Source organism: Lithobates pipiens, unplaced genomic scaffold (assembly GCF_037356315.1).
Source record: "Lithobates pipiens isolate NorthernLeopardFrog02 unplaced genomic scaffold, aLitPip1_a1.2 Scaffold_27, whole genome shotgun sequence".
Lineage (NCBI taxonomy): Eukaryota > Metazoa > Chordata > Amphibia > Anura > Ranidae > Lithobates > Lithobates pipiens.
Window position 1 is genome coordinate 131,623,252 of NW_027507788.1, and position 12,602 is coordinate 131,635,853.

Below are 12,602 nucleotides of genomic sequence, written 5' to 3' on the forward strand. Positions count from 1 at the left end.
GGAAGAACTAAGAGCCAAATCGGCTTTGCTGCAAACACCTCTGCTGACGGGAGTAAATTGAGGAATAATTGCAATATGAGGGTGTTTGATTCCTCTGGCTCATTCTTAAAGAGGTAGCTACAAATACTGTAGCAACTGACTCTTAATACAAAGACACTTACCCATCCAAAGATCCAGCGCTGCTGTTGCCTGGACCCAGTTTTCGCAAGTCTTCGGGCCCCAAGGACCACTACGTTTGCTGTAGACTCCTTGTTTCAGAGCTCTCCACTGCGCATGCGCGAGTCTTACTGCGCTTTGTGATTGGACCCATAGTTTCCGGGACCTGTGTGTCCCAGGAGTTTGCGAAGGGGAATTTCCTAGGCGATCCGAGCAGACGTGGGAGCTGGTACCTGTCATGACTAGGTACCTGCTCCTCTGGGGGGTGGGAGAAGCTGTAAAAGCGGGAGAGGGGAGGAGGAAATAAAGCGGAACTTCCCTTTTTCAGGTGAAGTTCAGCTTTAGGTCACTGTATCTAATGCAAGAACAAAAAAGACAATTATGTTAAAATGTAAAAGCCGCATAAATAATTTCTTAAGGGGCTGATAACTGAATAGAGAAGAGGGATTTAAAACTGAACTCCTACATAAAAGGAAAAAAAAACAAACCTACTCAAGTATGTATTTTGAATTGCAACTGGTATAAATTCCTGAATTTGGATTCTGGCTGAAAGAGGGAGAGCAGAGGGATGTACTCATCAGTCTGCTGCTTCTCCTTCATTGACCAGTCTTGGTCAGCAGTGGGGGAAAAGACCAGCTGTGGACTGACTGTGTTTTCTTTAAGGGCATTGTAAATCCCAGGACTGGTTAATAGGAATACATATCCTTTGATAAGTAGAAAATGTCCCATATAAATCTTTCAACTGTGTATTTAGCAGTTTGTAAAGAGTTTAGTATTGGTCCCATAATTGCGTGTACCTAATGTGTAGGGTTTAATTGGTTGCCTCTTCATAATCCACAATGCTTTAATTTCCTCTTAACCATTTTAAATGTGTTTTTATATTTCAGCCCTGCCACGTCCCCCGGGGGTTTTAGGCGACTGTCAGATGAGGATTTTAACACTCCAATAGAGGAGGAGAGGGAGCGAATAATCAACTTGTCCTATACTCTTGCTACAGAGGCCTCAGAGCGCAGCAAAATTATCACAGGTACTTTAATTTTGCTATAACCCAACATGAAAATGTTATCACACATCAGGAGTCATCCCTTGATAAAGGTTTTAATTTATGTTCTTGTCCCAATTGGGGTGATTTTGGTTCCCTTCATGCCTGTACAGGAATAGAAGGAAGTGCTCATTGAACAGTAACACAAAGGCAGCAGAAAAAGTCAGATCTAACACTTCTTTACCCCACTAAAAATGTTTTTTTTTTTTTTTTTTTTTTTTGCTGTGTGCCAGCTGAAGAGATTTAATGTCACTTCTGTCCTGCCAACCAGTGAGGAGTAATGCCCAAATTAGAGCTGCAGACAAACTCCCAACAGGCTATAAAAAAGTGATCACACAGTACAAATCCTATTGGTATTAATACATACTTATTGTGTTTTGTCGTCTTTGCCAGCCAAAGCATTATCTGAGGACTATGATGCAAACAGCGATGTCTCCTCTTCTGATGAAACCTATCCCTGGGACTTCATTATGCAAGATTCCTGTAGCAGCAAAACATCTGAAGCCAAGACTTGCCAGTTTAAAGCCACTTCAAATCCACATCAAGAGGAAAGAACCTCCACCAACAAAGATGGAAACTCCTCCTCAGCAATTATCCCAAACCAGCAAAGTTCTGTTGGAGCTTCTAGTCCTGATACTGCCAAAGACAGGCCAAATAAGCGCATTTTAGACCATCTTCATTATGAGAACTGGCCTGGCCATAAACATGATGGAAACAAAAGTCAATTTTCAGTCACAAAACAGGACAGCAGTGCTCCAGCCAAGTGTAATGGACAGGTGGCCAAATATGATTTCCTCATAGAGGACATGCATTATAACCCATTGAACCTGAGCAAAGTCACTGACTATTGTAAGGAGGAAAGGGAACCCATCCGAATCACACTTCTCCAGTCCAGCTTCTAAATTGTATGAAGAAAGTTCATGTGAATAGACTTCAAAACGGATGACGTGAAGTACAGATGGACCTTGCAGGCCAAAGGATGTTTGGTTGTAGTTGGCACAGCTTATGTTGAACTGAAAAGTAGTATTTTGAAGGCTAATATTGGAAGTTGTATATGAAAGGGGTATGTTGTAAAGAGCGTCTGAGTATGTAAATAGATGTATCATAAGGAATCTCCAGAAGAGTTTAGGAGGTGATGGTGTAAAAATGTTGATAGAGATGAGGAATTGAAGAAAGTGCCATGGTAAATCAAGGAATGTGCTGCTGAATGAAGAAAGGAGGTGAAAGAAAGAAACCAGCACTTGCCAAGTGTCAGAAAATGTTTTTATGCCAACCCTAGTATAAATAGTACAGAGTTGTGAATTATTTTATAACCTCCCGTAGGGATTTTTGCACTAACTGATTGGGTTACACTAGACAAGTAAAAGCAAGAAAATTGGAAGTGTTGAGCCACCAGATTCTTTTATATAAAATGTCACACCTGGTCCAGAAAACTGGCAGTTCTGTTTGATTGGCTGCTTTGGGCAACACCTTCTATTTGATAAAAGAAAAAAAAGGCATGTGTATGTAGAAGGTGACACTGTGAAGTGGGCACACAGAATTAAAAGAGAATTTTATGTTTGTCACTGAAACTTGTTTCAGTTGGTTAAACTGGCAGATAGTTTAACTGTTTTAATTTAACTGTCAAGATTCCATTTACTTTAAAAAAAAAAATATATATATATATCTTAGACACTCTGTTATATAGAGTAGAAGGCTATGTTGGAACATTTCTGGTTAATTCATTGTGTGTCCTGGTTATTTCATCTGGGTTGTCATGTTATCTAGCGAAGGGTACAGAAGGCACTTGTTCTTGTGGAGGCAGCAAAGTTAAAGTTGGCCTATAGGGCTGGTTTATTTATACTGGAGAAAAAGTGGAGGAGTTGTCCATAGCAACTGTGATTAATCGGACTTATTTTATATGCCTTTCAAAGGATTGATAATGAAGGACTTAACTTGACTGGTTGCTGGGGGTAACAGCTCCACTTTGCTTCTGTGTACATAAAATAAACCCAGTTGAATTTGGCTTATTAACTGTGTAATATTGGTCTGTCCTGTTTGACCCAATTTATATAGCTAAAACTACAAAATCATCTTACCGCAGAATAGCAGATGCTGTAAGGTGCTTGTATTTACTTTTGCCTCACACCCCGCTACAACTTTCTGCCACCCATTATTCAGGGCTTGGCACCAGATTGTCCAAATGCTGTGGCACCCAATCCTGCATTATGGAAAACATGGGGGGGGGAAGCAAGAACCTTTGTTAGCTCTGTGAAAGTTTAAAAACTGTTATATGGGCCTCCAGTAACAAGGGGAAGAAGTAGTACTCAAGCAGACATCGAGTAGTTCTTGCTATGCAGCAGGCTTGGATTATTATTTTTTTCGTACATGCTCACTTTTACTGTAATTACAAGGCTGAAAGGGACATGGCAGAAGTCCACATGGAACTGGCCCAGAGTGTCTTGTTACAGGGACAGTTTTCTTTCTAGTTAGTAGACCAACATGACATAACCTGTTATCTTTTTAAACATGTTTTTTTATACATATGAGAATACCTTTTTTTTGTTTTTTTAAAAACTTTTGTTTTTATTTCTATTGCAGTGTATTAACCAGTGACCTTTTTTTATATTTTCATCTCATTCTAATAAGGGCTTGTATAAGTTGCATATGAAGTCATGCCCTATTTTCATTGAGCCCTTCTGGACTTGCCTTTTTACATAGGGTTGTATACTATTATTTTTTTATACTTGTCACTAAACATAATTAGGACAGTTGCTGCCTTATTAGCATGTCTAATAATAACTGTGCTGTAGCCATTCCTTGTAGAATTCTCCTTGATTTGTTATTTTGGAACACATGCAGAGCTGTGATGACCATTGCTTGCTTCTATTGAAAGGAGAATATTGAAACATGCAGCAGGATGGCTCTAAAGCTTTAAGCTGTTCTATGCAAGACTGTAATATGCAAATAAAGCAACAAAATATGGATCTGCTTTGTTTTCTGTTCTTATTCTAGACATGGATTAAAAACACAAATTGTACATCGATTTATCACCCTCGGCCTTTCTACCTCTGCTGGTACAGAAATTTATGGAGCAGCTATCGCTATATATTTCCCTAGTGTTAGTCTTCCACCGAGTCCTGTATGGGGAACACGTGTAGTATCAAGCATTCTAAATGCGCTGCCTGGTGTTGATCTAGACCAGTGTTTCAACTTTTTATTACATATTACATTTTGATTGATGGAGGCTTCACCTCTATCAATCATGTTAACCCCTGAACGCCGATGCCTATTGGCCCTTTAAGGGCTTTCTGATACTGGGAAGCAGGATGGGGTTTGTGATCATGTGACCGATGTGATTGGTTGCCACAGCGGTCACATATTTAGAAAGCTCCCAATTGTTACTTGCGATCCGTTGGGTGCTGGTAACTCCACCGGGAGCACTGTGCTTGGCATATGTTTGTTTACATTTTGGTGCACAAATATGCCACTTTCGGTGGGCCTTATTTGTGGAACAAAGTGTAAACAAACTTGTGCCATGCGCTAAGAGGTTAATGCCAAAAAATAAAGATTTGATTTTGAATATATATTTTTATGACAATTTAAAACCATTTATCGATATTAGTTTATTATTTTTGCTCTGTATTCTAAGGGCTGTTTTGTTTTTTGAACATGTGACCAGCAGAAGACTAAAAGCACAGAAACCTGCACAGGCAACCTTTTTAAAAATCGGCAGTACTTTCCCTTCATTTATACTGCCAAGTACTGTACTGTTGGGTGATGCAGAGAGCTCAGGAAGCCACCGCCACTTTCCTAACTGCTTGTCACTGCTCTGACCGAGCTTCTGCTGTGACCATCTACAGTGGGTTGGAGGAGCAGATGCTCGGCCTCAACTGAATGCCTTTCTTTTTTTTTTTTTTTTCAGAATGACATATCACCCCTGATGACCTCAGGCAGGATTCTGGTTGAGAGAGGCTGGTAAAGACTCTTTAGAATTCCATATGGACGCAGCACCCAGATTCTCAGTGCAATTCATGTATCCCTATAGACCGGTACATAATTCTGTCCGTGTCACTGGTAAAGGGGTGTTCACACTGGGCACTCTCTCCTACCTCAGTGCACCCCCTCCTGTCTTCGCTTTCTGGCTTCTGCACCTGTCACTCTAATAGTTGTATGGCTGAGAAGCTTTGTGCTGGGTTGGGTGGAGTCTGATGGGGAACTAAGACTAGTTCCCCATCAGGTCTGCTTCAATTTTGATTGACAGTGCATGGGAATGGGGCGGATCCATAGCTGCTGTTCAGTCCAATAATGGCTTTCGAATCTGCCCACTGTCACATGCCATCATCAAAAGTAAAGCTTACCTGATAGGGAACTAGTCTCTCAGTTCCCCATCGTGCTCTGTCTGACCAGTGACAAGTCACTTGCCAAATATGGTCATTTCCCTTATTAGAAGTTATGACATCACCTGTATCCCAATTTTACATCTAGCATTTGGCCAGGAAATCTCCAAGCTGGCATTTAACCATTGGCAGCCTGAGCTATAGCAAAATGGCATCCATATGTATACGTCCTATTATCGTGCCCGCTCTGTGATTGCTGTCTCTTCCATACACAGCTGATCACAGATCAGGGTAAAAAGCCAATTACAACAGCTCTTTACCTTGTGATCAGCTGTGTCCAATCACAGCTGATCTTGATGTAAACACTCTTTCCGATTATCGCCATTCCCTTCCTCCTGCTGGCACAGCGTGAGGAGAGTAGGGAGCCAGAAACCAGCTACTGTGAAAGGCGACATCTGCACTGGTAATTGGGGCACTGATTTTCAGTGTCCTGATTATCGGTGCTGCTTAGTAGTGCCCATCAGCGCACATCAGTGAAGGAGAAAAATTACCTGTTTGCAAAATTTTATAACAAACTAAGAAAACTGAGTTTTTTTTTTTTTTTTTTTGCTTTTCCCCCAAGATTTTCATTTTTTTTCATTTGTTTAGCAAAAAATTAAAAAACCCAGCTCTATTTGTGTGAAAAAAATGATAAAAATGTAATTTGGGTACAGTGTTCTATGACCGCAATTGTCATTCAAAGTGCAACAGCGCTGAAAGCTGAAAATTGGCCTGAGCAGGAAGGGCATAAAAGTGCCCAGTTGGCAAGTGGTTAAATAGGGAATACAGCTCTCTGTGGGCAAGGCCCAGTCTGCGGTTTTGTGTACCTCTGTACTGCAGCGCAGAGCTGGTCTTTACCACCAGTTTCCTAAACAGAGACCTGGCCGTAATTCTTAAAGCGGACCTTCAGTCTTTTTTATTTTTTTTTTATTTTTTTTTTTTCCAACTTTCCATCTATTAAATCTTGTGCCCTTGCTCTTAACTTTTGTATACAAAAACATGTTGTTTTTTTTTTTTTCTGCCAGTAAATAGCTTATGCAGCCCACTTCCTGTTTTCTTGTCTGTTACAGTGGTTGTAAACCCTTACAAACCACTTTGACCTACAGGTAAGCCTAGATTAAGGCTTACCTGTAGGTCCAAGAAATATCTCCTAAACCTATACGGTTTAGGAGATATTTTCCAAAAGACAGGCACCGCTGTCTAAGGCGCATGTGCCGTAGACAGCGGCGCGCACTGGCATGGATGCTTGTCTTAATTAGGCGCAGGTAGTTCTTAAGGAAACTATTACCAGAAAAGTGCTGTTAGGGCTCCAAACAATCTTCAGTAGAGACCAATTGTTTGATTTGTGTGCCTATACAACAGGGATACATTTAGATCCTGTGTGTTCCTCACTGGACAATCTGGAATATTTGATTACATCCCCATTAGCACAGTTTGTTACTGGATGCTCTAGACCAGTGATCTCCAATTTTTTTCAACAAACTGCCAGTTTATTGTCCTTCAGACTAGTGGTCATCAACCCTGTCCTCAGGGCCCACTAACAGGCCAGGTTTGCAAGATAACTGAAATACGTCACAGGTGATATCATTTGCCGCTCAGTGATTGCAGTATTCTAGTCTGCATCTCCCCAGGGTAATACCTAAAACCTGGCCTGTTAGTGGGCCCTGAAAACAGGGTTGATGACCGCTGCTTCAGACTTTAGGAGGACAAGGGTGTGGATAGCAGGGGCAGAAATTGTCCCGGGCCCAGCATCAGTGAGAACAAATATGGCCTCAGGGTTGGTTGTCAGTAGATGTAGTGGTGCCCCTATTAGTAGGAGGAATAGTTTCCCATCATTGGTATCAGTGGAAGAAATGGTGCCCCCTTGTTGGTGTCAATGGGAGGAATGGTGCCCCAAGGGCTGGCTAAAGGATAGCAAAGGGCTGCAGTTTGGAGATCGCTCTAGACCACGCATCTGCACCCCAATTAGTACCCTTTAGAGGTAAAGGGTATCAGCTAGCCTTTCACACAAATTTGTACTTTTTAATCTTCAAAAGTCTGATAATCGTAAGAAGCAAGAGCTTGGTTGCACAAGAGAAAATTTTTGACAGCTTTATAGCAATATTATTCCTTGAAAAGGTGCAGCACAATCTTATCAAAAGAAATGCACTGGCATGTGATAATGTGCAAATCCAACTTCAATTCAATGTAACCTAATAGTTTAGGGTGAAATTATATGAATTTGCATGTAAACAATTGGCATGCATTACCATGTATCAAAAATCACATCAAAAATATCCCAATGTAAAGTGCATATATAAATGTGAATAAACTATACTATGTACAATTAGTTGATGCACTCCCAAAGGTGCTCAGTGTCCAAAAATAATCTTCAGTGATAATGGCTGAAGATAAATCACCATGTAGATCCAATGTAATCCACCACCAATTACATTAGCTGCTCACCTTAATCATGTATAAACAAAGGCCTCGCCCTTTAACTGGGCTGCAATAGCTCTCTAGACCTAGATCTAGATGTGCTCAGGAATTTCATCTCCACACTCAGCCCAGGTTCACACTACTGCGATCATAGACATCGCATGTTATTGGCACCAGCGGTGAGATGCAAGCTCAGCCATACAGTTGTATGGTGCACATGTAATGACATTTGCAGAGGTTCGCAGAAGGCAGTGTGGACTGCCTGCGGGAGATATGCGATGCGGGAAGAAGCGCTGGTTCTCACATCGCATCAATGCGAACCTAGGATCAAAGCAATTACAGTATTTCCAGTGAAAATGGTGCTCAAAAATAATTAAGAATCATTGTGCAGTATTTAAAACACCATACATTTATTAAAACATTAAAAAAATCTGAAGGAAATATACTCACATTTTGCAGTGCATAAATCCTGTGTGCTGGTACAATTGCCTTTTTAACCCTTTTGCTGCCAGAGCCATTTTTGCAGTTTTTTTTTTTTTTGCACAATCATTTCAGGCCAGAAGATTTGCCCCTGTTGGCTCAATCGTGGAATTTGACAGCTGTGGGAACTGGATACAGGTTGTTTTTATTTTTTTAAACCTGCATGAAGGTAAAAAGAACCACTTTAAGGGCTCTCTGGCCCATCTCTGCAACAAACTGTTGCTACAAATTCTGTCAAACCGCAGCTAATTGGACTAGGGGAATGAACAACCAATAGGGTCCTGTCTGTTAGAATTTCACTTTGGCAATTACAAGCCTTACCTTACCCTCTTCTTTACTCTTATGTGTTGATGCCCTAGCCTAGGCCAAGTCATGATCCAAATCTCCTGAATGGCTCTAATTTCTGTCCTGAAGCCACCTGTAAAAGACACCTTACACGTATGCTAAACAGAGCGGAAGGTTCAAAAATACCACTCCTTGGTAGGTTCTATTTCCTCAAAATGAAGAGCATCTCAATGCTCTACCCAGGCTTCACAATTGAGCATTTCATTTCAGCGCAAAACTTGGAGCATAAAATCCACCAAGCCTACCCCAAAGCCCTCTTCTCAATGACCAAGCACCCTCACTCTTAAGATTGGGTGAAGTCTGTTAGTTTTGCCTTTCTCTCGGTCAGATGTCCTAGACTTGTGGTTTCAAAGAGGTACAAAAGGGTTCTAAATTTTATCCCTTCACCACTTTCTTTGCTCAAACCAACCAAAATCTGGACAGGTCAGGTTTACAGAATGGTTGTTCCAATACCTCTGGAAGACAGGTTCAATGGATTCTATTGAAATTTGTTCATAGTACCAAAACCCAAATGGAGGCATTTGTCCTGTCCTGGATCTAAAATCCTTAAACAAATACCTTCAAATTTTAGACTCCTTTCACACTGAGGTGTTTTTCAGGTGCTTTTGGGCTAAAAATGGCACCTGAAAAGCTCCTCAAAAACTGTTCCCCTGCAGTCTCGGTGTGAAAGTCCGGGTGCTTTCACACTGAGGTGATGCGCTGGCAGGACATTAAAAAAAACTCCTGCAAGCAGCATCTTTGGAGAGGTGTATACACACCACTCTTGCCCATTCAATTGAATGGGTAGCACCGCCGCAGCAGCAGCGCTTTGTGGGTTGTTTTAACCCTGTTGTGGCCGCAAGCAGTGGTTAAAAGTGCCCCTCTAGCGCCTGAAAACTTCAGAAAAAACAACGGTAAAGCGCAGCTAAAAATAGCGGCGTTTTACCGCCAATGCCCCAGTGTGAAAGCAGCCTAAGGTCGGTTGTCACCCCCTCAGAGACAAAGGGAATGCCTAGCATCTGTAGACACCCAGGATTCCAGTTTGTCAGACATCCCTCTATCGGAGTTCTGGGCCTCATGGTGGCTTCTTTCAACACTGTTAGTTTGATTGGCCCAATTCCATTCAAGATTTCTCAAAAGCCCAACATGTTGGCATAGAAAATTGCTCTGTCTCTGTAAAGCCCTGTGCTTCTATCAAGTAAGAAATGCCCCAGCTTGGTGAATTTCCAGCCCAGCCCCAGGGGGAGTCCTTTTTACCCTGAAATGTGATAAGACACCAGCATCTCAGGTTGGGGAGGAATGTACCAATCTTTCTACAGTTTAGGGAATATGTTCACCAAAGAAAGCAAAGCTCCTCATCAACATCTTGGAGTTATGAGAGTGATAAAAATTTACGACACTGGATTCCTTCCTACAATTGGGATTTGACCAGAACTTGGCTTTAAGTACTTTTAAGGGACAGGTTTATAACTTAACCTTTCTTTTCCAAAAATCACTGGCTTTGCTTTCTCTTGTAAAATCCTTTATTCAAGGTGCTCAGATCAAACCACTATTGCAGCAACCTGCGCTTCCTTGGGACCTCAATTTGGTTCTTTCTGTCCTGCAGAAACCACCCTTTGAACCTATCAGGGATCTCCCCTTGAATGATCTCTCCTGTAAAGTAGCCTTCTTTGTGGCTGTCATGTCTTGTGAGATGTGTAATGAGAGCAGCTCTCTTTTATGAGCCATTCCTCCTTCACGAGGATAAAGTTGAACCCACAACCCTCCTTTCTTCCTAAGGTGATGTCAGCCTACCATGAAGTCCTTGCCTATCTGTGCTCCTAAGCACACAGTGGAGGTTGATCTTCACTGCCTGGACATGGTCAGAGCCATCAGAGTGTACCTAAAAGCTATAGTCTACTAGAAAGGGCCACCCGCAGCTTGAATTTCATCTGATTCAGGAGGATGTTGCTAAAATTTGAGCCATCTATGGGAACCTTTATAAAAATCAGTAAAAATAAGAGATCAGTTGGCAACTTTAGAATCACAAATATATAAATAAAAAATGAAGCGCTACCAGGATATGCTCTCAAGAGAAAAACCTACTAGGGGGAATAGCCACATAAAAAATCCTAAATAAGTGTAAATGGAATCATGTGCTATCCCAAAACATACGAAGAAATCAAAAACGACATATCACAGCCAAATAACAAAGAAAAAACTGTCCACTATTCACCACCTAGAGTGAACGACAGTACATTGTCTGTAAATAAACAGAATAATGCAAGTGCACAAATTGTCTATTGTGACAGAAATGTGAAATGTGATAATAACACAGTCACTTTAGAAATATTCAATGCATGTATTCCTCTTCAGAACAAGGCTAAAATTCAAGCAAGGAGCTCAAGGTATATAAAACAACCCCAGAATAGATGTATATATTTCCTCTTCAATGTTTTGGTTGTGCAATTATAATTTTGTCTCTTTAAAATTTAGAACCACGTTGCAGGGTCCTGGGAGGGGTGTGCCTACATAAGGGTTTACAAAATTTTTGTAAAATCTTTTTTTATTGAGTTTTTCAATAGCATAGAAAATTGCCCACACATGGGCCAACAGTACCCACGCAGGGACAAAATCTCTGCTGCGGCTACAGACCGCAGCAGGGCATATCAGTTAACACAACATGATCGGTCTGCCTCCGAAGCAACAGGCCTCAACCAGGCAGACCGATACAAACAAAACTAAACAGATCTAAACCCCCATGTGGGGAGAGGTTAACAGCAGGAGAATCCGTGCTCAAAAGCATAAGTATACAATGTCATAGCATAGAAATACAAGTAATACCTGGGTCAGTCTATTACCATATCATGACCTTAATGTTGGTCTAAGGGTTAGTTACTGCATCAGTCGCCGTAGTGCTATCAGCTAACCAACAAGTCCACACCTTTTCAAATTTTTTTGGGCATCCCCTGCCCTCGTAGGTGGCTCTATAAAGGGGCAAACTGGCATTCACTAGACCCTTCCAGAACTTGACAGAGGGGGGAGATGATTGCTTCCAATTCATCGTGATGGCCTTACGTGCATAGTATAGTAATAAGGATATGAGTATTTTCCTAGCTCTGTGGATTATTAGCTGCTCCACCAGCCCCAGCAGACAACATTTAGGATCATAAGGAATACTAATCTTAGTAATGTTAACTATCACCTGGAGAACTTCCTTCCAGTAATGCCCAATTGCTGGACAAGCCCAGAAAATGTGAAAAAACTCCCCTGGCTGATACGAGCATCTCCAGCACGCCGGGGAATGTGTCGGCGACATCTGGTGCATTCTATGAGGTGTGTAGTGCGCTCTGTGTATAATTTTATACTGAACAAGTTTGTCCCTGGCCAAGACCAGTGGAGAGAACGGGAACACCCAAATTTCCCTCCAATCTTCGTCATCTAGTTCCGGTATGTCCCCCACCCACTTCCTGCGTAGGGAGGACAGTTCGGGGATGGCAGCAACCAACAGGGACCCGTAAATCTGAGAAGTGGGTTTCTCCAAATCTTTCACCCGAAGGGTGGACTCGAGCTCCGAGTATTCCATTATGACTGGTTGACCTAAGAACTGACATCTATGAGCATGGGCGATCTGGAGATACCTGAAATGAGCCCGTGCTGGCACGTTAAACTTTGTACACAATACATGAAAGGGAGCAAGCTCCCCATTGGTGATAACATGCTCCAGAGTCAGTATTTTGTATCTGGCCCAGGCCTGAGGATCCGGGATAGTGGTGAACTGTGGTAGGTTAGGATTCAGCCACAGGGGGGTGTGAGGAGACCAGGTGTTCGGCGGGGATGCTCTC

At 41.9% G+C, this 12,602-nt stretch overlaps 1 protein-coding gene across 2 annotated transcripts in view; it reads left to right on the forward strand.

Moving 5' to 3' along the window:
• PLEKHA4 (pleckstrin homology domain containing A4) overlaps window positions 1-4,164 on the forward strand; it is a 100,745-nt gene extending 96,581 nt beyond the window's left edge. For both annotated transcript variants that reach the window (XM_077457451.1, XM_077457453.1), the window contains 2 exons: window positions 1,044-1,183; window positions 1,592-4,164. In XM_077457451.1, coding sequence (XP_077313577.1) covers window positions 1,044-1,183; window positions 1,592-2,100 — 649 coding nt within the window. In that variant the 3' untranslated portion in view covers window positions 2,101-4,164. The remainder of the gene's footprint in view (window positions 1-1,043; window positions 1,184-1,591) is intronic.
• The last annotated feature ends 8,438 nt before the right edge of the window (window positions 4,165-12,602 follow it).